We start from the raw sequence: 27902 nt of genomic DNA, 5'->3' as shown, positions 1-27902 counted from the left end.
ACTACAAACCCCAGAAAGCAAGCGACGGTGCCGAAGAATGCGCAAGCGCAGTGAGTCCTTTTGAGCGTTGACCGTGAGGATGTTTGGTCTGTACATGTTGGGTTAAACTGAAATAAAACACCACGCACAATGTCATTAACAGGTTTATTTCAGTTTATCAGTCGTTCTCTACAGCGTCTGGAACATAGTTTATCGCAAGCAGCGGGATTTGACCGCTTCGGTGAGTGCATTTAAACGTGTCGTTTGACACTACATACACTTAATTACTACCCGTAAGCTTCATTTAAGACCATTTAATATAGTTTGCTTTTCTTTGATTTACATGTGTGTTGTAACATTCAATATTTGTTTTAGTGTCATTATCTCTGGTGTGTCAAGGACTCAAGGAGACACATGGCACATCAGTTGTGAAAGATAACGTTACTAACGTTATATAGGATAAAAAGTCAAATTAATCTGAACATTGCTGTGTTTATAATATACATATTTTGTCTTGAAATACGTCATAATTAATTAATTTTTTATTGCAAATTATTAGGCAGCATATATTTATTAAAGAATACTTTTTTTCTTTATTTTAAAAACATTTTTAAATATATATGTTCTTTTTTTATATTTACATCATTTTAAGTAAAATGTAAGCCCATATCTCCCTTTTATAATATTTGTAATAAATGGGCAAAAATTAAGGCAAGGTATAATTTAAATTGTAGTGTGAGCATGGTTAAAAATAATGAGTAATTCAGTTTGATTATTTTTGTATTAACCTATCAATCACCACAACCTTTTCTTCAGGTCCAGCTCTGGCAGTAAATGGTCCCGGTATTCTTCCTCAGTCTCATCACAGCAGCGATGATGAAAACACTCAGCCCAGTTTCTTGGACAGTATCTTTTGGATGGCGGCTCCTAAAAAGAGACGAACCATTGAAGTAAATCGCTGTAGAAGAAGAGACCCACATAAACTGATTAAAGTTAAGGTAAGAACTTGTGCAAGGTGTAAATTAAAAGAGCTATCAAAGTGAAACTGTGTTGTAGTAAACAGTGTCTGTTAAGATGAAGAGCAACTTATCCTATTTTTTTCTTTTCTCCCAGTACAACATTGAGCCGTGTCCAGAGTGTGGTAATATGAAACTGAAGCATACTCTGTGTGGATTCTGCTATGAAAAGGTCCGGAAGGAGACGGCGATGATACGGAAGCAAATCTCCATCATGGAAGGCGGACCTCTCAACACTCCTGCTGTAGAGTCTGTCGTTTTGTATGAAAGTGAAACACCTTCTGATGCAGATAAAGACAAGAGAATAGTAGAACGCAACAGGAAACGTCCATATTGGTTTAACATGTAATTGCAGTGGAATGAAGATTTTTTTAAATAAAGATCACAATTTCAGATGCTTAAGTTCATATTTTAATAGTTCAATAATACAATTTTATACCTTTGTTAGTTTATGTTTGATGACAGTCCAGATAACAGTTGGTTCAATGTTAGTTAAAGATCAGTGATACGTCATTTTAAAAGTATCTAGAAAGGAAGGATATTGTCCATAATACTATAATGATACAAGATAAATAAATAAAATAAATATAAACATTATAAAAAGGATACTGTGGCATATTGCAAAGTCAAGAGTTAACTAAATAACAAGATCAATAAGTCATTAAACCTATTTTGGTGGGATTAAAGGTCAAATGAGGTTAAGAAGTGAAATTGTGAAAAATTTTAATTGGTGAAATTTAAGAGGTGAGTGATTGGGACCCCCAGTGTGAGATGGAGAATGGAAGCTGATAAATACAAAGTTCTGTCACAAAACTAAATGGAGCAGGCTGATAGGTCCTTAAATCTGCTTGCAATCACATCATCTCTATAGGGCACAGCTGATTGGTTTCTTCTGTACCAGTAGCCAATGAGCACACTTTCAGAAACCCCCCACCTTCCCCAGCTCCACCTGTATAGATCTGCTACAGGTAATTCATGTGCGCTCTATTGTACAGCAGCAGCATGACTTAATTTCTCACAGCAGTGTGTCATGAATGTATTGGCACAATTTGGCAGTAGCAGGTCCTGTCGGTCAGCAATAACCAACAACAACAACAGAATCAGCGTAGCAAATTTATTACGCCAAGACCAAACATATCAACATTGTCATATCCATTATTGTTAAACACCCAAAAAGTTGTCATGACAGAAATGGCAATCAAAGTTATGTGACGATAAACCATGTTACCATTATCTTGTTAAATTATTATTTTTTTAACTCTAAAAATTTAAAAATTAGTTTTTTAACTGACCATCATTTCCTTACATAGTACCTACCCTATTGTGCATTTCCACAAAAACACGTCAAAAACACGTATGTTCCGTTTGTACATGTCCAATGTACTATTTTAATAACACAAAAATCTAAGTATTTTTAAATGAAAAAATCTCTTTATTATGCATAACAAAGCTACAACTAAGAGATCTCAGTGTAATTAAAGGATTTTGTTCTGCGCATCCCGTGCGCAGTTGTGAACATCTAGAATCTCAAATGCGCAGCTCTCCGGACTATACCAATATCTGAGGGGAGTTCAAAATCCAATGCAGTTGTTTTTCTGTGTTTTTGTAAATAAAGGTGGATCGATGAACATTTAATAATATGTGTCTACATAGTCAATTCGTTTAAAGGCTCCTTACATCTGTATACGATGCGTTTAATATGTATATTCTAATAATATGTACATTCAACTCTCCTATTAAATAATAAATGGATGTTGGGATGTTTTTAGTGGAATATTACATAAACGTCCAGGCTGTCTGGAAGCACTTTATGCAGACGACTTTAGATTGTTCAAGGTAAGCAAAGAAAACGTGTTTACAAGAGTAAAATGTAACATATTTATTGTTAAATAAGTGTATTTCAGTGTAATTTACCTGCCGTAGGAATGCATGTATCATCTTCTGCAGGGTTGCAGCTTTGGCAGTGTTGCGTTTTGCAGGTCGTTATGGTCGTTACTCTATATTAGTAATGTTGTTTGGTGTATGCAGTGTAGCGTCAGATACACGAAACACACTGTGACAAAACAGCACCTTACTTCACTTTCTGATCAGAATTTCTCCATGAACGACCTGAATGATCCTCCTAGATGGAACATTAGACCAGAGCCAGCTGGAGATGACGGGGGCAGATGGAATTATGCCCTGCTGGTGCCCATGATCGGACTGGCGGCCTTTCGTAAGGGGTCTTTATACTTTTACAAAGTCATCCATTCACCCTCACCTATTGAATGATTGTGTACTACATTATACTAGATAATCCACTTTTTAATAGGCTATAATGAAATCTGGGTTCATAAGGAAATTAACTTAATTAATTACACGACTATTAATTAATTAAAAATGAATTCAAAACCCATAACCACAATTACATATTACTTAATAAATTAGTTAATAGTCATGTGCCCCAACAAGTAAAGTCATAATATTAGCTAATGATTAATTAAAGCAGACAACTGGAAGCTGAAATACATGGCTTTGACCAGTTGTGGTAATTAACACATTAATTTAAATTATTAGTTAATATAATATGTTATTAAGGATTTAATACATTATGACAAATTTAACGAAAAACAATTTAATGGTTACTTAATCTGTTAATCATGTAGAATCTTCATTAGTTGTTGATGCAGTAATCATTAATAAATGGGTTAGTTCACCATTAGTAATACATTACCTCATGATTATCTGTGCATTAATTAAGCATGAATTAATGCATATTAGTAACCTCGTATTGTAAAGTGTAAACTGATTTTTGGAAGAAAAAAAAAAGTGTACCACAACTTCTTTAGGCCGAGTTATTTCAGTTAGCTGCCAAGGCAAGATTTCTTATTATTTAGCTTTATTTAAATTAACAACTTTTTAATAGTTTAGTTAACAACACTGTAATTTTATGTATACTGTAATTTGATTTTAGATTTTTTTGCATTTTATCATATGGTGTTTTCTTTAAAGGTATGTTATATTCTCTTTAAATTGATTTACCGGTAGTCACTCTTTTAAAATTAAAATCTGTGTGTGTATGCTTTCAACTAGGTTGGATATGGACTCGAGAATCACAGAGCCAGATCCAAGATATGAAGAACAAGTATGACAGCGACATGGCAGCCATTAGCAGAGACCTGGAGCAAAAGTACAGAGAGACACTGACGGAAAACCGGCGGACAGCAGCACACCTGGAGGTGGAGCTTGAGAAGGAACGTCAGCGCGTGCAGGGCTACAGGAAAGCCCTGATCGCTCAGAGTCAGCAGCTCATGGAGGAACGGAAGCAGCTTCAGCAGGAGCGGCGGGATCTGGATGAGGAGAAGAGCCACCTGCTGCAGTCTGGCGTGGCCGGGGTGGCACTGCGAAAAGCCCTGCAGCAAGAGGAGGAGTGGCAGCGCAGGGCTCGGGCTCTGCTACAGGAACTGGAGGTGCAGCTAGTGGAAAGGCAGGAAGCGTTCTGCAGCATCCTCTTGCCACGGGAACATCGTCTGGAGATGGAGAAGAACCTGCTGCTGAAGGTGGCTAAAAACCCGGTGGGTGACGAGCTGAACCTAGAGGACGATCTCAGGGACATTTTTAAGAACGACAGACACTGTGCAGATTTACTGAACATGGATAAGCGGAAGAATGGGAATTTGATGTGGCTGTATCTCAGGTACTGGCAGCTACAGGTCACCCTGCAGAAACACAAGAGGGCAGAGGAGACGCTCAAAGGAGCATCGCCATCCTCCAGCAGACCTTGATGCAGGAGAGTTGATCTTTATGAAAACAACAAGTAAGATTTTGTTTCCATAAATGTTTTCCTAAAGTTATCGCCATGATTTATTTATCAGCTGTTTATGCCAAACCTTTTCAGGAAACCTGTTGAGCCTTGAGTCTTTGACAATCATATATCAGAACAGGAATTGTTTTTGTTTTCTTTTGAACAAGATAAATGCAGAAGAATCTAATGCTTTCATATTTGTTGCATTACTGTTAAAACGTAAGAGGATTTAGTCTAAAGATGTTTCATAACTAATAAAATAAAAAAGCTGTTACTGACAATAAACATTTTCTGAAAATAAATATATTACAGTTTGATCTTTTTTTTTTTTATTGTGACAATTTCATAAACACATGAATGAAATGTTCGGTCAAAAAATGTTTATGTTTAAAAATGACTTTTTGTAGCCTCTATATCTTCCTTCCTTAATGTTTCTCAAGTAAATAATAATTGTCAGCATAAGGGGGTTTGAAGGCTTTGGAGCGAAGTGTGTGACTGAGGTCACCCACCATATGTCATCGTATCCATGTCCACGATGGCAGACAGCTTTCACCAGCTCATTACTCTCGTCACTGGAAGCGATGCGCATCCCGTGGTGGAGAGATGAGTCTGGAAGCTCTGAAGTCTGGACTCCTTGGTTGGATTACCATTGGTTTATGTTCGGTAATGGACGAGACCTCTCTCTTCTGAAGGCAAACTCCATTTAAACTAGTCTCAGTGTCCATGGCGGATTTTATGCCTGAAGGCGATGGCTCGCGGGTCACGCCAGGCTGTGTTGCATCTCTGGGCACGAATATTGGTATTGGGAGAATGTTTCTGTAAGGTAAACGATATTCCACCATTGGCTCCCCTTCTCTCCCCATGCGTATCATCTGGTTTGGGTATCGTCGCACCGTGAAATGAACCACCTGCTTACTTTCGTAGCGCTCTTTTCTTATCGAGTCCTTCTCAACAAGTGTCATCCTGTGAAAGTTAACAAGTAGTAAGCAAATAATTTAAACATTCTGAACAATGACCAAAACAAACTCAAAATCAAACTTTAGAAGTGTACATCATGCTTTACTCAGAAGAACATACATTTTCTCTGTTACCAAAAAAATCTCCATTTCAAACAAATGCTGTTCTTTTAAGCTTTCCACCAACAGCACAACTGATTTGTACGTAATTTCTGAAGGATCATGTGGCACTGAAGACTGGAGTAATAAACATTACGTCATATGAATAAATTACAGACATTTTTGAACACCTAAAATCTGCAAATACAACACAGAGTCAGAGACATAAACACATACTTATATTCTGGTCTTGTCTCCATCAGTAGGTCTAACCAGGTGGCCTCATATGATTCTCTGGTAATCTCATCAGACTCCTGGAAATCGCTGTAGGAGTTCAGCAGATATGACCTGGGCATCCTGCTCAGGCAATGCATCTCATCCAGTGAGCTGTCAAAACAAATACAAACCAAATTAAAGCTGGATAAGAAAGCTTTCAGTCAGATCTTCTGATAAAGGCTGCTGCTTGCCTCCTGAGTGTTTCGGTGTCTTATAAATAGGGTTTGTTGCTATTTATACACTCTGCCATCACTCCAACAGGAGTCTCCTCAGATTGGTGTAGTTTGACGAGGTGAGAAAATGACTAACCCCACAACCATTTAACTGATATGTAAGACTCTCATCTCCACCAGGAGGTTAACAGAGCCAAATGACCCATCTGAGCTCAGATTTCCTGTTGTATGTGCGTCAAAAACCTTATAGTCATTGCTGATAGCAACAAAACTAGATGTTCGCTGCTATGGTACCATGCACTAAAACAAAATAACGCATGTTGGTGCCAATGGTGCTTTTTAAAAGTTAAATGCAGTATGCAATATACAGTATGTGTGTGGTATATAGTGGACAGTAGCAAAGTATCATTTAAAAGTCAAACAAAGCATCATTGATATTTTAAAAAGGTAAAAATAGAACAAGGTGCAGATATTTCTGACACTCATCTCATGTTGGAGGGTCCTTGTTGTCTGTCCTTGCTGTCTGTCCCGGTTGTCAGCACCTGTGCTAAAGTGGCACGGCATTATTATCTCTCACTGTGGCATTCAGAGCAGCATGTCATCCTCACACCCATCTGCTAGATTCTTGTATTATAGGTGAAATGTGTAGTCCATCACCCAGCAGAATGAACAATCCTTTCTCGAGTTACTGATGAAGGAGGTCTTTCTTTATACATGAGAATTCCTGCAGGACGATGTTAAATTTGGCCTCAACATGCATCACCTGTTATTGCAATGTTGGGTTAACTCATAAAAGAGGAAGAGCTGGATCCAAATGTAGTTATTTTATTTAAACTGAATATAAATAAAACAAACATGCAGCTTAAAAAAACGGAGAAACCGAATGAGCACCCTAACAAACATCCATGTAAGGTTAAGACTTGACCAGGAACACAAGAAACACTGGGGTATAAATACTAGAGATGTAATAGGCAAATCAACTAGAACAACTACAAAGGACTACAAAAAGGGCACACAGGAACAGAAAAGGGGTCAAATTCAAACTAAAATTAAAATGAACAAAACACATGAAACACAAAACCAGGGAATAGAAGAAGCGGATTCCAGATGTTGCCAAAAAACAACAAACGAGTCAAGGAGCATGGTGGAGTGAAGGCAGATCAGGGGCTCGGATGCAAGGTCAGGCCAGTGTGATGGTACTGAAGACCACCGCAGAGTAGCTGGAGAGAACCATGGCAGAGCTGGAGATCCCACGGCAGAGTAGGCGGAACTGAAGAACACCAAGGTGGGGTAGGCTGAGCTGGTGGAGCATACATCAGGTGGAGCATACATCAGGTGACTACCAAGGCAGATCAGGTGGAACTGAAGACCACTAATGCAGCTTTGGCAGAACTAAAAAAATGGCCTCTGTGGTTATACCTGGAAGCGCAGAAGACTCTGAGAAGGCCTCCTTGGCCAATACAGTACTGGTTAAGAGTTCAAGGACGGCCTCTTTGGCAGTGACAGAACAGGCAGAGATGAATGACCTCCGTACTCATGTCAGGGCAGACAGGAAGTTCAGGGACGACTTCCGTGATCATGTCAGGGCAAACAGAAAGTTCAGGGATGACCTTTGTGGTCATGTCAAAAGCAGACAGAGAATTCAAAGACGGCCTCCATTGTCGTGTCGGGGCAGAAGGAGAGTTCAACGCTGAACATCAGCGTTGGTCATGGTCATGCCAAGGAGTCAACAGAGAGCACAGATGATTCATAATCCACCGCCTTGGCTGTATCAGAGGAGGCAGAAGGTTTAGAAGCGGTCACCGCCTTGAGAGGATCGGTAGTGGTTGCTGTGTCCTTGAGAGGTTCCTTAGCGTTTGTCGCTACCTCAAGAAGAGCTGTAACGGTAGCTGCAGCCTTTGGAGGAGCGGTAGTAGTGTGTGTGGTCCAAACACACAGGATGGATGTAGCCATCACAAGAAAGTGCAGACGGCAGTGGCAGTAACTCTGGGACCAGATGACATGGATATGCTGAGACCACCTGATTTGGCAACGCTCAGACCACCAGACTTGGTTGACTCCACCCTTAATCAAGAACCCCAGGAGTTGTGCAAAGCTAAAAACTGGGCCCATCAGAGAAGACCAGAATCAGGAAGATCTGTCTTTGTCAAGGACACGTGACTCATGCCACATACAATGCTCCATGCCACACAGCCAGGCCAATTAAGGTGTGGATGGAGGACCACCAGATCAAGACTCAACCCAATCTATATACCTGAACCCCACTGAAAACCTCTGGAATGTGACCAAGAGGAAGACGGAAGGTCACAAGCCATCAAAAGCCAAGCTGCTTGGATTTTTGTGCCAAGAGTGGTGTAAAGTCACCCAACAAAAATGTGGCTGACTGTTAGAGAAAATGCCCAGATGCTTGATTTTTCTGAACTCTTCTGAAGCTAAGTATCTTGTTTGAAAATGAATGTAAACTTGTTTTCTTTATATTATTCTTTGTATTATATCATTGTACATATTCTACAAACAAATGCTCTAAATTAAATTTGGAAGAAATGTTGTCAGTACTCAGTAGTTTATAGAATAAAACAAAAATGTCCATTTTATTCAAAACATAAATAGTAAATCCGAAACTAAATTGCTAAACTGCTTTTGCAGCGGTCTCTTATTTTTTTCCAGAGCTGTATAAAAAGAGTTCAGGTGGTTTAGCTGCTGACATACCACAGCCCACAGGACAAAGAATAGAGTTTGAATGCTTTTAATTGTCTCTATTCAATTAAATGACTGGTATAGAATAATGATTACCAAGGCACCACATCCAGAGTTAGTCACATATGGCTTCAAAGAGCATTGAGACCACTTTTCAGCTGGTTCCTCCATGAACTTGACAGAGGCATTAGTCAATTACATGCAGGTTTAGAGGACTGCAATGATGCCAACATCCTTTTAAAGCCTGGAGAGGAATGTTGACAGTTTGCCGAGAAATGCCAGCGATGCATTGAACGCAAGGTGCAGCATCAGATTTCCGTAGCCTGAGCCAAGCCAAAGCACTCGCCTGTCCTGAACGCTTGCTGCAGCGACAGCCAGTTTCCCCTGTAAGGAGACCCTGTGGAAACTGCAGCTGCAATACCTGCACAGCATGATGGATGAGAAATGCCCCTCAAACACAAAGACACTCATATGATCATAGGCTTATATTGAGCTAACACTGCATTGAGTAATTCAGTGGATTTTTAATTAAAAAAAAACATGTATATGCATATACATGTTTTTTTTTTTTAAATTAAAAATCTAGCTTCTCTCATGATGGATCATCATTTTGTGACCCCCTTTTAATCTTTAGTGGGATATGAGAGTACAAGTATAGGCCTATTAGAGATTGAGATGGTTGAAATGGAACATTATGCCAAGCACATGATCCAGTTGAACTACATTATGTCATCTATAATGTCATATGAGGGCATGTTTCTTGTTATTAGTCATCTGAATGTGTAGGAGGATGAAACGCCTCAAAACAGCTTTCTTATGTCAGAGTTTGAACATGTTGAGGTTGTAATATTTAGGTTACTTGACACCAGAACAGTTTGTCCCTTGGGTAGTCATTTTATTTTGACACTAGAGGATGCTGCTGCACACGGTTGTTTATTATGAACGTAAAATGACTATTAACTGATAGATAAAACTAATCAGTTTTCAGTTTTTTGGGGGGTTATTTAAAAACAGCAATAGGCTAAGGTGTATATACACACAGTCTGCCAAAATAATTCTGTAACACTGCTTGTAAAAGACTAATTGAAAGCAGAGAATGTGTGAGACTCTCTCACTGACATCATCACAGACAGATATATTTGGCTTCTATTGCAAATTCATGAATGGGAGCATGAGGGACGGCCAACATCAACCAACATGACACTTAACTAACCATACAAGTGCCATAAGAGCCTACGATAAAATACAGCAAGACATGATAACAAAACCGCAAAGATGTATTCTACATGATTCAATGCACAGATTTCTTGTTCTAAATATGATTTGGAATTATTACATTCTTGTTATGTTTCAAATTCAGACAAAGAAAAATAAGTAAAGAAAGATAAAGAAACCCAGCAGCTATCTAGGCTACTGCTATCATAGCTACTTTTTTATATCATCTATATACAATATATTTTATTGTTACTACTAATATGAATTAAATATGACTAAATTATACTATATATTGTTTATAACAGTAGCTACATTTCTGCTGCTACTATAGGCTATATATAGCACTTTGAATCATTGATTATTAATTATATAATTAATAATGTATATAATATAATAATGTATAGGCTATAATATATATATATATATATATATATATATATATATATATATATATATATATATATATATATATATATATATATATATATATATATATATATATATATATATATATATATATATATATATATAATACTAAGTGCTTCAAATGATTTAATATATAATGGTAAAGTTGTAGTCAAATTAAGTATTAAAATAATATATTTATTTGACTTTTTACTTTTTAATAGTCCAAGCCTCATCTGTAATTGAAAGAGTTAACGTGTCAGTGGGAGGAGAAAACAGGAAGTGGCCCCAAACCCTTTAACACTGTAGGAACTTCACACAAATACGCACGCACCTTGGTGGAACATGACACCTCTTCATGATCGAGGTGAATGCGCGGGAATGTAACCTGACATATTGACTGATTGTCCATCATCATCATCATCTAGGAATCTTCAGCATTTTCATGATCAGAATCAGATGCGCGTGTAAAAATCACTGCGGAGGAGCCACCGCACACTCCAGACACGAGTACAGAGATCAGTGAGGTGAGTTTATTACCGAGTCTGAAAACCTATTGTTCCCCACCTACTGTAGATTTTAAGTCATCGTCTCGTTCCAATTTTGGGGTGCCTGTAATTCTCAAACCTGGGGTCTACGTAGGCAGCACACTAGGCTTTGGCACTGCCTGTAAATGTAAGTTCTGAGATTGACTTGCAATGTTATCGTGTAAATTCAAAATGTTAAAGGAATCGAACTAGATTTACAATAACACGTGTTATTGTAAATCTAGTTCGATTCCTTTAACATTTTGAATGTTGAATTCGGTACCGATTGTACTGACATAGTTTTGTTTATTATTAACGAGCAGATTATATTTTTTTCGAAAACATATACACAGTAGGCTATGCTATGATAAAGTTTTTTTTTCACGATAAAGAGAAACCAGTTTGCTGAAGTCAGAAATTGTAAAAAATGTTTTTTATAAAAATCTTAATTTCTTCACTTTTAATAATCCAGATAAATGAGTCAGGAAGTGCTTTTCACTGTTGCTATTCTTATATTATTCTTATTTGTACGATTTTTGGATTAAAATATCTATAAACCACTAGAACAATGTCATATATTTTGTTGACTTCTGTATTTACATTATCACAATAATGTATTGTGAATAATGAAATGTGATTTTAACCAGGACATTTTCTTTTTTCATTTTCATTTTTTTAAATCATGTGTAATATCAATCTAGCTCACTGCAGTGTGCAACAAGTGTCTCATAGCCGCAGAGCGAATGTACAAAGTAGCATTAGAACATAACTTTCAACAAACTCAAATGTTTCTTCTAATATGATAAAACAGCGCTGTGTTACCCCACATACGGAACTGGAAGAAGCAGAAACGGCAATCGTTTCAGCAGCCCCTCCCTGCTTCATACTATAGCCACAATAATAAATTATTTAATACATTAGCTCAACCCATAGAATGTAAAAAAAATGGACGTAGTGTCCGTGATGTCACGCATATGATTCTGAGGAGCCGTTCTGAAGCGTAGAGTAAAAGTAAAGTAAAAATTCACCCTTTCACAGTTTTCATGAAGCTATATATACCAAAACCACAATTTGTACTAGGGTGTAAATATGTTTTTTTTTTTTTTTTTTTTGCTGTAAATTTGGGAATTTTAACATGGAGCTCAATGAGATTCTGCTCCCTTCTGTAGTCCTAGTGGTCAGTCGAGGAATTGCAGTTTAAGTTACTTCCGTATTAGCTTCAACAGAAACTGGGGGAGATTGCTGTTTGGCTCAACCGTGAAAATTATTTCAAGTCCCGTTGGATTCCACCGGGTGTAGAGGTAAAGATAACAACTCAAATGATTTTGCAAAATCAAGGCGTCATCAAGCTACAACTTTATTTTGTTTAAAGGGGTACTTCAGCACTGGGAAGATGAATCTGTATTTAAACTGGGTCATCAATGCAGTAGAAATGTGAAATTATTTTTGAATTTGGTGCTTTCTAGACTGAGAAAAGACAGAAAATGTATTTTTGTCCCATGGGGATGAAAGACTACAATTCCCAGAATGCTTCGCTGCCCTGTGCCATTCCCAACGCCACCAACTTGATTACAGTAACTGAGTTGGAGAAGACACTACAATTAAAAACTGAACGTGTGTGTTCAATATAATGAGTGAGTCACCGCGCGAGTATCACAGCACTGACCACTAACTGCAGGAGTAATGAGAGCTGAGGTAATCGCGACTACACTCGCGGCATACATTCACAACGCCAGTTCAGTCTGGCGCGTTTTAGTTCGTGCCTTTACAAGCTTAACTTTCATAGAAATTAATTTGAGAAGTTAAAAGACTTACATTGCTCACCATAGCTCCGTTTAAATGATCCTGTCTGCAAGCTGAGCTCTCCCTGCAAGCTGAGTGTAATCTCCCATCCCCCAAGCGCGGATTCAAAACATGCGGAAATGGCTCCCTCTGCTGGCTGTAGTCTTTAGCCTTTGGGCAAACATTCCTCCTATGATGCAAAAATCGTCATTTTGCATCATAGGAGGAATTTTTCCAGAAATAAAATGCATAAATCTCTTGTCTCAGGGGGATATGAGGGGGGAAAGCACAATAATTTGATTATACTCCAGGGTTTCTACTGATACAACGCCATATGCTAATCGCTGAAGTAACCCTTTAAGCAACCTCTAGTGGTGATAAATTACATATTGTCCCTTCAACACACCCAACTTCTGAACATTCCCACTTATCTACTAAATAGTAGTCGAAAAACATATGTGAAATGAGACGTATGTTGAATTCAAAGTATGTTTAGAACAGTAGGTGAAACGTTTTAATACAGTAGGTGAAACAGATGGCAACTTCTCTCACATCCAATGGAGCTTACAGTAACTTTCCCACAAGTCCAAAGTAGAGGAGATGTGGGCTCTGTCCAAAAGTTTAGGCACTTGACCTATCAGCCAGTGACTTTGCACAGTGTTTTCACACAAAGGTACCTCACAAAACTCATTTCAGACAGACTTTTGAGGCAGTGTAATGGTTTTATTATCTACAGCAAAATAGAGACAGCTTTGGTGAAAACTAAGCTAATATTTAATTAGCATAATAGTAATTTCATGCTAGAAATTAAATCAAAATTGGTCAAAAAAACATAAACTGACCACCAACCACAGCTTCCGATGCCTTCTTTATCTTTTTATCTTAACTGTCACAGAATGGAACGCACAGGATTGTGGAATATTAAAGGTATTTTTAAGAATATTTTTTAAGGTTCAGATGAAGGTATCTCAGGAGACAGGAAGTGAAGCTAACACTGGATTCAGACTTGATGCCTTCCTACCTTGGAATGCATCCTCCGAAGGCAGAATTTTTCATAACAGACACAGTCAGACAAAGCTGAAAAAGACAGCGAGGCAGTGTAACTGATGCCGTCAGATATATGACATCATGGCTGATGTAGTATGTCCAAATTGCATTCATAATACACACACATGCATACTATATAGAACATACTTACTTTTTAATGGCCACAAAGCAAGTTCCTCATCAAATGTAGTACCTGCTCAGTATTGGATTTGGGACAGAGCTATAGTATTCATATATAGTATAAATGCAATTTTATGGATATAGAAAATGTGCATAATGTGTACATGCAGTGTAGATACAAATGCATACAATTATGTTACTTAAAATATGACCAACATTTCACGTGTTTTGCCGGAATGTATGGCTTGTGGTGTTTCAGTGCTTACAGGCCTGCATGCAGTATTCTGGTCTTAAAAATACTGCATAAAATGTGAATAAAAGAGAAACTATGATTAAAAAAGAGAATTTAAATCACCTGTTCTGTATAACAAAACGTGCATTGGACAGTTATGTTGACCAGAACTGAAATATTATCTGTTCCTCAATTGGCAAGATTTTACTTCATCATGATTTTAATCATTGATGGGAACAGCCATGTGATTTACTTCCCTGTGCCAAAACCAAAGTATATGTAAATAATTTTCAGTGCTGTGCTAATGCCAGGGATTTATCGGTGACCCACTTTATGAGGTGAGACCAAGTGTGTTTTTGGGCTGATCAATAGTGATCCAGGACGTTGCCATCATAATACATAATCATATTCCTGCCAAACATTGATTCAGAACATTTCCTAATAATTCCTACAAATTTTTGTTCTGTCACAAGTAGGTAAAAGTCTAAACAGTGAAAAACAGTGCAAACTCACTGGTGGAAAAAAAATGACGGCAGGAAAAAAAATACCACAAGTGTCAGCGGACGTCGCACGTGTCCCGCAAATCAATACTGACCGCAGAGACAGTGGACATTTAGGGCAGTGATGTTATCCGCATTGATTGTGACAGAGGAGACATAAATGTAAAGCGCACAAATGCGCTGTGGATATACGTCACCATTCTTTCCACCTCACGCTTTCCTACTGTTCTCTCTTTTTCTGACCTGTCTAGGCAGGCGGGGCCCTCTAATCTAGCTTTATCCTGGATTATGTTGTTATGACTTTTTCCCGTTTGGGATTTGGTCTTCATGCGGGTCGGGAATGGTAACTGGAATAATCCATAAAGCAGTGAGTTCATTCTGGGTGGAATCTAGAGTTCTGCTTCCTCCGGACCAACTTGTTTGGCGTCACGTTAACAGGGCAGGTCGAGCAGGTTTTGAGCTGGTGTACACAACACAAATGAGATTAGGCAGTCGGCTAAAAACAGAGCCTTTGACTAACAGTGAGTTTTTAAATGCTTTAATGTGTGTGTGCAAATGATTTTTACATTTCTGCACAAGTTTTCTTTCCATTGTTCCTCAATTAGAGTATGTATTCTGCTTGCAGCGGAAACCGTTCTGACGTTAAAACTCAAAAAACGTTGCAATCTATTTGGCTCAGCTGTGTTTGTTCCTCTCTTGTATTCTTCAGAAGCATGGAGGACGTCACTTCACCATTTCTGAAGTTAAAGGGCTAAACAACTACAGGAGGCAGGCATGGAGGCAGAAAGTGCCACGATCCACTGCAAACTCTGCTTGACAGAGTGTCCTGAACTGGAGACCAGCACACTGCAGTCCTGTAACTGTGTGTTCTGTGTGCAGGTAAGAGCATTGATGAATAATTATACCTTTAGCTTTAAAACTGAGGTGTAGCATCATGCAACAGAATAGGTAGCATGCCATCACATACATAAGTATTAGTTATATACATTAGTTTGCATACATGATCTCGCCATAAGCAGGAGTTTCTCTCTCTAGCTGTGGTCTGTTATTAGCACAACATAGTCGTGAAAGGCAGAAATACAATAAACAAAGCACAATAGTGTTCAGTCTCTCAGAGCGGGGGATGTTTTCTTTCACATGCTGTTTAAGATTAGCCAAGACTAGCCTATTCCTCTGAACATGTTTTGTTCCTCTGAGACAAATCTTGTAGGTCAGACTTGCACTTTTTGTGGTTTAAAGCCGAAGTGTGCATTTTTTTCTGTGTTAAAATATTTTATAATCTGTCAAAATATTGTTTCAAAAACATTGATCACTCTGACCAGGTTTATTAGAGATAACTAAAACCTATAAAATAAAAACTTTATCTTATTGAATTTCTCATTCAAAGGTAGGGTAGGCAATTTCCAGAGAGACTAGCAATAGCGAGCTAGCTTTAAAAGCGTGAGATCCCACTTTCCCTTCAGAGCGCCTCCAAAAATTAAAGGCCCACTGAAGTGCCTTGAAACGCGCCGCATTATTCAATGTGTTGACGTGATTTCCCCTGAAACGGCTCCAGCTGTTATCAGCTCCTCCCCTTTTTTGAAACAGCCAATAGCGTTTCGTTAATATACAGTTTGACTAGAGCGCAAGAGCGGACATTTCTCTGTTTGGTAAAGCCAGTTTCCTCTAACAGTGTTTACTATTATAATCTCCTCCACATCGCTTTGAAATGCAGCATTCTGTGCAGAATTCAAATGGGTCGATATGTTTGTTGTCTGCGAGGACTCGCGCATATGATCCGCGCTGCTCTCTCGTGTCTGTAGTCTAAATTTAGACCAGAGCCGTTGTGTGTGTGCGCTGAGGCGGTGCGTGAAACTAACGTGAAAACAGACTTTATTAGCCTCAAATGAAAGCATATTTACACCGAATCGTTTCCTATCACATATATAGTGTGCTATGTGCCTTTCACCATGTAGAAATGAGTAAATGTGTGTTAACTGACCGATTTCAGCTTCAGCAGTGTAGGGGGCGGGCTTTAGATTCTAGAGCGCATTCTGATTTGACAGAAGATTTGACGAGAAAGTGAAGTGGGAGACTGTAAATTTTGAAATCTCCTAAATGCAAATTTTGTCATAGTTTTGGAACATACCAGTTTATTCATAACTTTAAAGCAGCACTAGGTAACTTTTCAACCTTCATAATATATTTTTTAAGACTTGGGATGATAAATCGACTTACAATAGGTTGAATGACACGTCTGCCATAGCCTGATGGGGTCTGTATCGTTTTTAATCGTACTTTTAAACTTCGGGTTTCGGGTAGTAACCCAAAAACAAAAAGAACTACAAAATTCGACTGCTTTACGGCATATACGTCACTTCTACCAACACCCACACTTCCTTACATTCGGACGTGCGAGCCCAACTTTGTTCGTCGGAAAATATAGTCATGTCCGAAGCAGCACATATATTTTTACAACCCGCCCCGCACCCACGACCATTAAATAGACATACGGGGTCCGCGGGTTATGAGACGACCCGCGCATCACTAGTTCAGGGCTATCAGGGTTGTCATGTCAACAAATGCACGCGTGATGGCATTCCCTGTTGTAGGATGACTGAGCTTACGACAGTAGTTGAGGACATTATTTTTTCCAAACTGTAGGGGGACCCCGAGAGCAAAAGTTGCCAAGTGCTGCTTTAATGCTAACACAGTCATACTAAAAGCTAAAAAAAAAATCAATTTTGATTTCAGTGGACCTTTACCAAAATTACAAAAAACTATGTATGCTGTGTATTTAGAAAAATATATTGAAAGAAAATTGAACAAGAAAATACCAAAGCTAACTAAGCTCTAACTAAAACTCATTCAAAAGATTAAGAAAAAATATAATAGTATCTCAATCAAAAGACACAATTATGATCCCAGAAAACACTGATCCTGACAAAAAATGGCTAAAATGTTGTGATTGCGGAACAAGACTATCTTTCTGAGGGAGTGTTTGAAAACAACCTTTGTATAATATTTCTTTGTTAAAATTTGTTTAGTGAAATTTGGTGACACTTCAGAATATGAACTGTTAGCGACCATAGAAAAGTGACAGCTCTCATGTCTTTGCAGTGTTTAAGGCAGTATGTCCAGCTGGCTATTCGGGGCGGCGCAGGCAGTGCCATCACCTGCCCTGATCCGGCCTGCAAGAACACTGGAACTCTGCTGGACTCTGAGGTACTTCTCACTCTCTGTCCTTCTTTCTCAGTCAACAACCGTTTCCAGTTCAGCAGATCACACTACATATATTGACTTCGCAAATGCTGTTGTTTACACTGGCAACAGAAATCCTTCCACTACCTAGCATTTACAGTAGGGCTTACAGAAAAAAGCATCATAATAACTGTTGCTCATACTTCTGGCGAGGGGTCTGAATCTCGCAAGTACTAAACTTTGGTGTATAACGTGCCATGACATGTTTTTGCATCAGGTATGAATGATTCCTCAGCTCATCTACTGAGAAGAAGTGTGCTATTACTTTTCTAAGCACTTTGACTTACAATTTACCTGTTGGTAAACTAAAAATATTTAACAAAAAGTCCACTAACCCTGCAGGAAGGTCCCATATCTATTTTGAACTATTTTTTAAAAATGTGTTTAAAAGTCTCTTATTATTTCTTTGATCAAAAATAAAGTATAACAGTAACATTGCAAAATATTATAATTTTAAATGTAATTACTCCCAGTCTTCACTGTCACATGATCTTCGAAAATCATTGTAATATGCTGATTTGCTGCTTGAGAAAACAGTCCTGTTAATATTTTTGTGAAAAGCAGGATAAAAAAATGTTCCCAGTATTTTGGTGAATAGAAAGTTCAAAAGAACAGCATTTATTTGAAATTGAAATCTTTTGTAACATCATAAGTATATTTACTGTTCTATTTGATCATTTGAATGCATCTTTGCTGAATAGATTTTTGATTGTAAAAGTAAATTATGTAAATAAACAGAGACTTGGGAGTTGGCTCATTTGACTATGCCCTAGCAACCACCCAGAACACCCTAGTGACCATATAACAATCTGTTAACAATGACAGATAAGACTTAAGCAACCACATCAGGGATGGAAATTAGCACCCGCCACCAGCCAAATGCGGGTGATTTTGCGTTGTGGCGGGTAAACTCGCTTCACCTACCGGCCACCGTGGCGGGTAAATAAAAATAGCATACTGTTTCCCCTCTTTATAAACTGTGTTCAGTGAATGCGAGTGCGGCCGCACTATGTATGTCCGAATATGACCAGTCGTTTTCGCCGTCATTACCCGGATGTAGTCCCAGAAGACGCGAATAATAACCATAATAACTCGCGTGCACTGAGAGAAGATCCGTCACTGTCATCCGGAAGCGCGCACCCGTCTCACAGCGCGCAAATATTGAGTTCTCTTTCAAGTCTTGTGCTTAAACGGACAAACTCACACAAAAAGTATGCCAACATGTTCATCTTGATGAGAATTCTAGCAGACATAGTCTGAATATGCCTTAAGCGAACTTTATACAGTCGTGAAAGATGACGCATATCCCTCTATTAGGTCTTAAAGGGGCAGTAGCTTTTACTGCTATATTTAATGTCAAACAAACGATAAGGACATCACTCACTGCTCTTGATTGAATAGCTTTTGTAAGTTTAATAAGGAATAATCTTTCATTTAAACAGTTAAATATGCAGTTATTTTACATTTGATTACTTTATTACATTTCTGTAGGCTAGTAGACCTGTACATTATTATTTAATGTACACGAGTGAGATCAAGTTAAACATTTTACTTTGAATTTTATTTTATACTGTTTGATGTTGCAATGTGCTAAATAAATATTTGCATAATTTGTAATTGATTTATTATTTGAAACTTTAATATTAATTAATGCAATTGCAATGCCTTGATTTTTAGTAAAGTTACTCAGTCATAGCATTAGCCATAAATGCAATGGATAATTGGCATAATTTCTTTTAGTGCTTCGGTTTCAGCCAATAATTTTTATTTCGATGCATCCCTACTGACAATGTTCTGCTCGGTATGTCGTCAACACGCTTCAGAAGATGCCAAAACTAGTAGTTTCATTGTTGGTACTTAAAACCTAAAACTGGAAGCCATAAAAGAATCATCCAAATGCCACATCCAGGTAAAAAAAAAAAAAGAGAGAGAACATAGAGCCCTACTCATTTAATGAAATGTATATCAGTTCATGGTTTGTGTGTGTATAAGAGTGAAAAAATGTCAGTATTTCATTGAGATTTGAGATTAAATAAACAGCTTAAGTATTGTAGAGCTTGTAGTATTAATTTTCACGTGCAGTTACACATTGTCGGTTAAAAACAAGAAAGTGGCTGGTAAAAACATTGAGTGGCTGGTAGATTTTGAAATCCACCAGCCACAGTGGCCGGTGGACAAAAAAGTTAATTTCCATCCCTGAACCACATTACATCGCCATATCATGGCGACCACCAACAATGTAACTATTAAATAAAAAATAGATCTAAAGTGTAGAAAATAAAATAAGTCTGTTTAGGCTGGTTTAGCCTTCATTTTCATTTAGCTTTCAGTAACCACAGCATTAGTCTCAAGAACACAATGGCTTGAATGTTTCCACAAATCCCAGTATTATTTTTCTCTCATGACTTTAACCAACCTGCACTGTGAACTTTTGCATCATAAATCAAAGTACAGTGATTCAGAAGTGGTATAAATGTTTAAATGTCTAAGTGTATGTATCATGTTGATATCATATATATGCTAAACCTCCTGCTTGGCACTTTTTTTCCCCAGTCTCTTTCATGTTGTGTAATGAAAGTATATTGTCCCTTACATAAAACCTGATTTGCTATTCGTGTGCAGTTAGCTGTAGCTCAAACATAACGTGTTCCAACAGCAACCGAATATAAATTCATACCCTTCTTTGTACAGCTCACCTCTTTTGCCCCCAGCGATCAAGTCGAGCTCTATCAGCGGCTCCGATTTGAAAAAGGTACGTTCTTATGTATGCCACTTCCCATAATCCCTCTTGAAGGGTAGTGTTACCATAACCATCACTGGAAAGAACATGCAGTTCCAGATAAGCGTTAGTGAGTGATGAAGACTTTTAGGCGTACTAGACTGTATTTATGTCAGTCAGTGGTTATTACTGGTTTTAGCTATATTCTGTTGTTTTTATTTCTACTTAATATAACAGTATATGAATATATTAATGTACTTCTACTTGTTGTAAAGATGAAAATAAAAGATGAAAATCTGGCGGGGGGTTGTAAAATTTGATATGAAATCAACGTTCATGAAATCCCAAAAATTCTGAAGAAAAAAAAAGCTTAGTACAGACAGTAATTTCACAACAGAAGCAGATTGGCACATTAAAGGGTTAGTTCACCCAAAAAGGACATTTATGGCATTAATGACTCACCCTAATGTCGTTCCACGTGAGTCATTAAATACATACATTTTGGTTTAAATACATAAATTACTTTTGTATGGTGGCACCTTTTAAGAATTTATTTTCTGACATGTTTCCAACACAGCATAATGTCTAATGATCTAGAAGAGTGGTTCTCAAACAGGGGGCTGGAACCCACTAGGGAGCCTCAGCAAACTTCCAGGGGAGTGCAAGATGACTAAAGATTTTTTACATATATATATATGTACATGTATATGTAATGTATATATATATATATATATATATATATATATATATATATATATATATATATATATATATATATATATATATGTACTATATATATATATATATATATATATATATATATATATATATATATATATTTTTTTTTTTTTTTTTTTTTTTTAATATATTAAAATGATAAAACAACTTGAAAAAAGAAATTTAATGAGTTGAAAAATATTTTTGCATTATGACTCTTTGAGGTGCTCGATCATACAGCAGTTTTTTAACAATTAAAAAACTACAGAAACAGGATTGTGGAATATTCACAGCAATCTTATGCGAGATATTACACTGAATTCAGACATGACTTGATAGCTTGCTACATTTACATGACAATATTGTACTTAAGACAGGAAACAGTTTTTCCTTTGCATTTTTCACATACAGATGACAATGGTGTCTATACGATGTTATTCATGCCGGGCCAGCAGTTGGCAATGTCACTTAGTAAAGAAAAACTGTGTCTATGGACTAAACACGTAAAACGCGTGCGGATGACGTCACCGTGTATGTTTTTGTAGTTTACACAGAGACGTTAACTGTACAGTTTTCAAATACTTGCAAATTGAACCCCGTTTTCAAAGGTTTCAGTCCCCGAAACGCTGTTGCCATGTAAATAAACGGCTAAAAAGTTTTCAATCATTAGTTGAAAACAGTGTCGTGTAAACGGCCCCTCAATCTCCAAGTTTTCGAACACAAAAGCAAGCTTATGGTATATTGTATATTTTACAATCAGAATAGTCAGACTTTCTGTTCTGTATCATAAAGTTCAAATAAAAGAACGCCACTACTTCTCTGAGTCACAGTTCATGTTGCTGGTTTGTGTCTCAGCGTTTCTAGAAGAACTGTAAACAATGAGCTTATTCAGAGCAGTTTCCACCATCTCTGTCTGCATCCCAACATGCGAACCATCGTCTAGACAGTCTGTCATGTCGGGCAGAATGTGTGAAAGTAAACTGTGATATTAATATTCGCAGAAGTCTTCCTGAGACCGCAACAAAGCGTTAACAGTAAACCTCAGTGGAAAATTTGTCAATGAGGAAGTGAATTTTGCAAGCACGTATTAGTCATTACCAGCTTGGGAGGATGTTTCCTCACTCTTTCTTTCGGTCTCATCCAGGAGTTCAGTTGGACCCCAGTAAGACTTGGTGCCCCATGCTGGACTGCCAGGCCGTGTGTAGTGTGACACTCGGTACAGAAGGTAAACCGGTTCCTGTGCCCTGTCCCGCGTGCCATGGCGTCTTCTGCTGCGGCTGCAGAAGCCTTTGGATAGATGGCCATTCCTGCTCTCAGCACCAGCCACTGATGGAACCAGCAGCAGACAGGTCAGTGTGACCCATTTCCACATGAACAAACAGGCACTTATCATTCATAACAGCCTCTAATTTTACATAAACATGCTATGTCTGTGGTCTCTGCAGTGGACTGGGCAGCACTGATACTGATGCAATGATTAAACAGTGTCCTGTGTGTGGCGTCTACATAGAGCGCAATCAAGGCTGTGCTCAGATGCTCTGCAAGAGCTGCAAACACACATTCTGCTGGTACTGCCTACAGAATCTGGACGTAAGTGACTCTGGGGGTTTCCAAATCTTCAGCCACCAAAACAAAGGTTTTTGGACACTGACACAATAAAGACACCATAATATTCCAAAAGTACTATGATTCTTGCCATGATTTATCTATAACATTACCAAATGAATGTATATATTTTTTGAAAATGGTAACAGGATTTTACCTTGATTTATTAGAAATTGTTACTATTGTATTAATAATAATAATAATAATAATAGTGATGATTATTATTAAAATAGAATACACTTACTATTAAAACGTAAAAATAATCAAATCGATCTGTAGTTAAATATAATAATATTTTTTTTAATATAGTAATTTTTAATAATAATAGTATACATTTTAAATTAATGATAATAAAATATAATCAATTTACTATTAAGTGAAAATAGATGGATAATAAAATCTATTAATAATAACAATAATAATAATAATAATAATAATAATAATATTTTCTATTTTAATTATAATCAAATGTCTGTATTAATATATTTTGTTAGAACTATTTAAATATAATAATACACAATTTAATAATTAACAATTATAATAATAATTTACAATTTTAATAATTTTTAAGTTTTTAATAATAATAGTATTCATTTTGTGTGTGGTTTAATATATATATATATATATATATATATATATATATATATATATATATATATATAAAATATATATATATAAAATATAATATAAAATTAACGCATAGTATTATTAAAAGGGAAAATAGATAAAATATGTTGTTAATAATAATAACAATAATAATAATAATAATTATAATATTTTAATTATAGATCAACTATTTTATTAAATGCATTTTAATCTAATAATAAGTTGAAATTTAATTTAATTAGAATAATAGTTATATAATAACAATAATAATAATACTTATATGTTTATTTGTTTCCTTTTTTTAAATTTTTGAGCATGTTTGGATAACTCCAAGCATGCTCAACTGCTGAATTTCTCTATGGTTACAGGGCGATATATTCCTGAGACATTATGATAAAGGGCCGTGCCGAAACAAGCTGGGACACTCCAGAGCTTCCGTCATGTGGAACAGGACACAGGTGAGCTGGAATGCCAATAAGCATTGCTTCTCCCCCGATTATGTCAGAGATGTTCACTTTGACGACTAATTTTAGAAAGCACTCTTTCTTTTTTTGCTGCTTTATGAGTTGACCCGTTTTTATCAGCAAGATAAGACTGTTACTATCATGAAATTAGATAAAAACTACTCACAAGCAGCATGATTTTGGACTTGATGTAGTTTGTGTGGTTGTGATGCTTTCAGGTGGTCGGCATACTGGTGGGCGTCAGCATCATCGTGCTAGTGACGTCTCCACTGCTGCTGCTGGCCTCTCCCTGCATCCTGTGCTGTGTGTGCAAACCCTGCCAGGCCAAGAAGACCAAGAAAAAAAAGAAGAAGAAAGATAAGAAGCCATCAGATTCCACCGCATAGGAGAACTCTTCGTAATCAACTTGTGTAGCATCTTCCACGTGCCAATCCCTAATCTCGCTAACCAGGTGCACAAGTGCCTCATTCTCAGTGCCTGGTAAATTCGGTGGATTTATTTTGCCTTCAGTTGTATTAGGGGGAAAATAAATGTTTATTGAGTTAACAACATCCGCAAAGGAATGGCCCTTTCTCCACTAAGCCAAAACGTGTACTATAGAGGTTACTTTAAAAAAAATTATGGAAAGTAGCATTGGGCTAAACTCTTTGTTTCCATGTAGTGTTCCAGACCAAAGGCCCTGCCTGCTGTTTTTCTTCTGCACTATAATTATGTAAATACTGTATTTAAGAGTATGGGTACTGTTCTGTGTTCTTTTTACATTTAATTTTTCTGCATCAGATATTTTATAACTTAATTAAAATAAAATAAACACCTGAAACTAAGCAGTGAATGTGACCAGCTTCTCTTTGTTCATATGGTAAAGGGATCAGAGTAAACATAACATTTCATGTTTTTTTTCTTCAGTCTTTTACGTTTATTTCAGTAGTTCAATGATTTTTAGATGCAAGATCATTAGCTTCAGGGCTCATAGTAACAGTAGTGACATTTGGTTTGTGTGTCTGCTGTAATCTAGAAAAAGGAAGCGTTTCTCTCACAAAAGTTGTTGTGTTGTGCATTATTTCATTAGCTGGGGAAATTTACAACAGAGTTCCTGCTTGAAAGTGGGTCATATTCAATGTTCCTGGTTGTTAAAACCAGTACCTGTTTAAAATAAGTAACTTATTAAATTAGGAAACAAAAGAAGATGGAAACAAACAAAACAAAAAATTACCATGGTAATTTCTAGATATATTCCATCATTGTAGTGACAAATCCATTATAAAAGTGAAATGGAAATCATTCCCACACAGGTATTGTTTAATTTTTCTCTGCGTTACTACAATTGAAATTGTCGTACATTTGAAACGAAGTCAACAAATCATAAGTTTGAAATGCTACCACGTTTGAACATCTGTGTAGAGGAAAGAGAGAGGGAGACACCGTGTGGTTATAACCGGAACTGCGTTGTTGCAAATTACAAACAAATCGATGTCTGCAAAACAATAACTTTAAATAAGGATAAATAAATAAAAATCCACAGGTTTAAACTAACTAACTAACTAACTATAAATAAGATGTTTAAGTATTTTAATAAATCCAGCAAAATCATGTGTTCTTTTTTTTGGACTTGCTCTGTGTCTCAATCAGTTCCCTAGTTCAATAGTAAGGGCACTGATCAGGACGTAAGTCAATGTAAGGCTGACTCCCTGATCAGCGCCCTGACAACTGAACTAGGGAGCTGATTGAGACGCACCCTTGAATGCAATGGATTTGGTGCCATGGTAGGATTCCATCAAATGATTCCATTTAATGAAGCCACTTTTTAATGAATCCACATGGACATTATATTAAGTTATCCAAAAACTGACAAATTATCGACACGGCTATTTTTAATGTCGTAAGAAATCATTATTTTTACTGTCAAAAGCCAAATACAACCAATACTAAAACTGTTTTGATTGATACACGGTGAAAATGTACAAATGTAGGGGCCTATTGCACAAAACTAGGATAAGGGAGCCTGGTTATCTTGGTGATCTTGTCATCTGTATGCAAAATTTTGTACTGTCGTGAAGGCACACTCATACCAAGAACGATAAAGAGAGATAACTGTATATTAGCGGATGAGAGAGAGAGAGAGAGAGAGAGAGAGAGAGAGAGAGAGAGAGAGAGAGAGAGAGAGAGAGAGAGCTACAAATAATGTCTGACTTCGTAAAGCTTTGTTAATGTCAGCAAAATCTTTTGAACAGCTGCTGGCTTCCAAACATCCTGTGTGTCAGTGAATCATCATGATTGTGAGAGTATCTACACTCGACTGTGAAGAGGCCAAACTCATTCAAACACAGACGCTTGAGATGCACAACACAGCTGTCCAGCATCTCACACGATTGCAGTTATTAGATTGGGGGTGAAACTTGGAAAGATTTTCATGTAAATACTAGTTCACCCAAAAATGAAATTCTGTCATTACTCACCCACATGTCGTTCCAAACCCTTTCATCTTCAAAACACAAATGAAGATCTTTTGATGAAGTCTTGTGAGCTTTCTGTCCCTCCATTGACAGCTACACAACAAGGGGAGAACGGAGTAATGTATGTGAGACACCCCCTGTATCTAGTCAACAGAACACATTTGTGGTCATATGACAATTGTTTTTTAAGCCTCTCCAATTTCCCCTTGGCCATTAAGCAGAGGACCCCATGGAGCTGTGGTAAGCATGTTTTTTTCTCCACAATTTTTTTTTTTTTTTAATTTTTTTGCATGTAAAAGTAAATTTTCTTGCTATCAACTTAATCAGCTGTTGTGCCAAAACAAGTTTATTCAGGTAGAAAAACGGATATCTTACATGTTGATGTACTACCAATATATAAATGTAATGATGCTAGCTGAAGATTAGCCTGAATTGCTAAGAGAGAATTGCATTTTTCTAAAAATGTGGTGGTGGAAGTGAGGCACAAGTTAAGTTTTAGTCTTAAACATATTTTAATGTAATATTACATTACATACGTTTTATTTTTAATGACATACATATTGTAGAAAAGCCATCTTGGCAAGTCAATACACCAGGAAGACAACCTGGGGCACATGTTCCTAAAAGGGATGTGGTATAGAAGCTGCCTCAACCTAAAAGTCCTGGAGGAACTACATGGAGAGAGCAACTCCTCATCTTTTCCTGTAACCTTCAGGGCTGGAATGTAGTTGTAGAGTATGACAGTAGGCCGATGTTCTAATCCAGGTGGGTCTAGTCCTGTGTTGTCCCAGGCTGTTCTAGCTGCTGGTTCTGATTGTCCTTTGCTCTGACCCCCAGACACTAGCCGGCTCTAAGGGTCCTGTGCTCTTACATCCAGACAGGTGGATTGCCACAGCTGGTTTCAACATTTAGGCACCTCAGCTCCACCCACGTCCCGGCTCTTTGCCATTTACGACCCTACTATACGCTTCAAAACTGCTCTTCAGAATCCTATGGGTGACGTCATGGACACTACGTCCATTTTTTTTTACAGTCTATGTGCGTAACACATGAGAATTAACCTCATTGATTCTTGCACGCCCAGCAAGCACACTTGAGCTTCCACAACTGATGTGTGAGTTGATTAATTTATATTAAAAAAAGCCTAATGCTGCCTTCACATACTAAGCCGTAAATATAAATATAATAGAGTTTCCTTGGTATACACGTGAAGAATTGATACCCAAATTCCCGAGATGGGCGTGCCATAAACTACTACTGATGTAGGCCTAGTTTCCCCCCAAAACAGCC

General features: G+C 37.3%; 4 protein-coding genes across 5 annotated transcripts; 3 read left to right on the top strand and 1 right to left on the bottom strand.

Moving 5' to 3' along the window:
* Positions 1–28: 28 nt before the first annotated feature.
* Positions 29–1392, top strand: mrpl32 (mitochondrial ribosomal protein L32). The gene is made up of 3 exons (XM_067448065.1): positions 29–220; positions 796–977; positions 1093–1392. The coding sequence occupies exons 1-3, from the start codon at positions 130–132 to the stop codon at positions 1342–1344; spliced, it is 525 nt and encodes a 174-aa protein (XP_067304166.1). The 5' UTR covers positions 29–129; the 3' UTR covers positions 1345–1392.
* A 1213-nt stretch (positions 1393–2605) lies between these two features.
* Positions 2606–5094, top strand: ccdc127a (coiled-coil domain containing 127a). Of its 2 annotated transcripts, none has more exons than XM_067448063.1 (3): positions 2606–2831; positions 3122–3210; positions 4068–5094. In XM_067448063.1, the coding sequence occupies exons 1-3, from the start codon at positions 2743–2745 to the stop codon at positions 4757–4759; spliced, it is 870 nt and encodes a 289-aa protein (XP_067304164.1). In that variant the 5' UTR covers positions 2606–2742; the 3' UTR covers positions 4760–5094. The 2 variants fall into 2 exon arrangements, with proteins under 2 accessions (XP_067304164.1, XP_067304165.1); XM_067448064.1 differs by having other exon boundaries at positions 2701–2831; positions 3087–3210.
* A 62-nt stretch (positions 5095–5156) lies between these two features.
* On the bottom strand, positions 5157–6351 carry zmp:0000000930 (telethonin). Its single transcript, XM_067449547.1, has 2 exons — positions 6072–6351; positions 5157–5742 (listed from the first exon to the last, which is right to left on the bottom strand). The coding sequence occupies exons 1-2, from the start codon at positions 6206–6208 to the stop codon at positions 5349–5351; spliced, it is 531 nt and encodes a 176-aa protein (XP_067305648.1). The 5' UTR covers positions 6209–6351; the 3' UTR covers positions 5157–5348.
* A 9170-nt stretch (positions 6352–15521) lies between these two features.
* Positions 15522–24983, top strand: rnf144b (ring finger protein 144B). The gene is given in 8 exon segments (XM_067448061.1): positions 15522–15560; positions 15562–15687; positions 17908–18012; positions 20740–20800; positions 22629–22833; positions 22930–23074; positions 24064–24153; positions 24378–24983. Coding segments are annotated over 8 exon segments (939 nt in total). The 3' UTR covers positions 24546–24983.
* Positions 24984–27902: the final 2919 nt, after the last annotated feature.

This window comes from Pseudorasbora parva, chromosome 7, assembly GCF_024679245.1.
Source record: "Pseudorasbora parva isolate DD20220531a chromosome 7, ASM2467924v1, whole genome shotgun sequence".
Classification (NCBI taxonomy): domain Eukaryota; kingdom Metazoa; phylum Chordata; class Actinopteri; order Cypriniformes; family Gobionidae; genus Pseudorasbora; species Pseudorasbora parva.
Note: the sequence above shows the minus strand (reverse complement) of the source record. Positions and strands in the feature narration are given on the sequence as shown.

What these genes read in the sequence shown, in the direction of transcription:
- mrpl32 (XM_067448065.1), top strand. Translation starts at nt 130, where the DNA reads ATGTCATTAACAGGTTTATTTCAGTTTATCAGTCGTTCTCTACAGCGT. An exon ending in AGCGGGATTTGACCGCTTCG is followed by an intron (nt 221 to 795) that starts GTGAGTGCATTT and finishes CCTTTTCTTCAG; the next exon opens with GTCCAGCTCTGGCAGTAAAT. An exon ending in ATAAACTGATTAAAGTTAAG is followed by an intron (nt 978 to 1,092) that starts GTAAGAACTTGT and finishes CTTTTCTCCCAG; the next exon opens with TACAACATTGAGCCGTGTCC.
- ccdc127a (XM_067448063.1), top strand. Translation starts at nt 2,743, where the DNA reads ATGGATGTTGGGATGTTTTTAGTGGAATATTACATAAACGTCCAGGCT. An exon ending in ACGACTTTAGATTGTTCAAG is followed by an intron (nt 2,832 to 3,121) that starts GTAAGCAAAGAA and finishes TGATCCTCCTAG; the next exon opens with ATGGAACATTAGACCAGAGC. An exon ending in GATCGGACTGGCGGCCTTTC is followed by an intron (nt 3,211 to 4,067) that starts GTAAGGGGTCTT and finishes GCTTTCAACTAG; the next exon opens with GTTGGATATGGACTCGAGAA.
- zmp:0000000930 (XM_067449547.1), bottom strand. Translation starts at nt 6,208, where the DNA reads ATGCATTGCCTGAGCAGGATGCCCAGGTCATATCTGCTGAACTCCTAC. An exon ending in GAGACAAGACCAGAATATAA is followed by an intron (nt 5,743 to 6,071) that starts GTATGTGTTTAT and finishes TAACTTTCACAG; the next exon opens with GATGACACTTGTTGAGAAGG.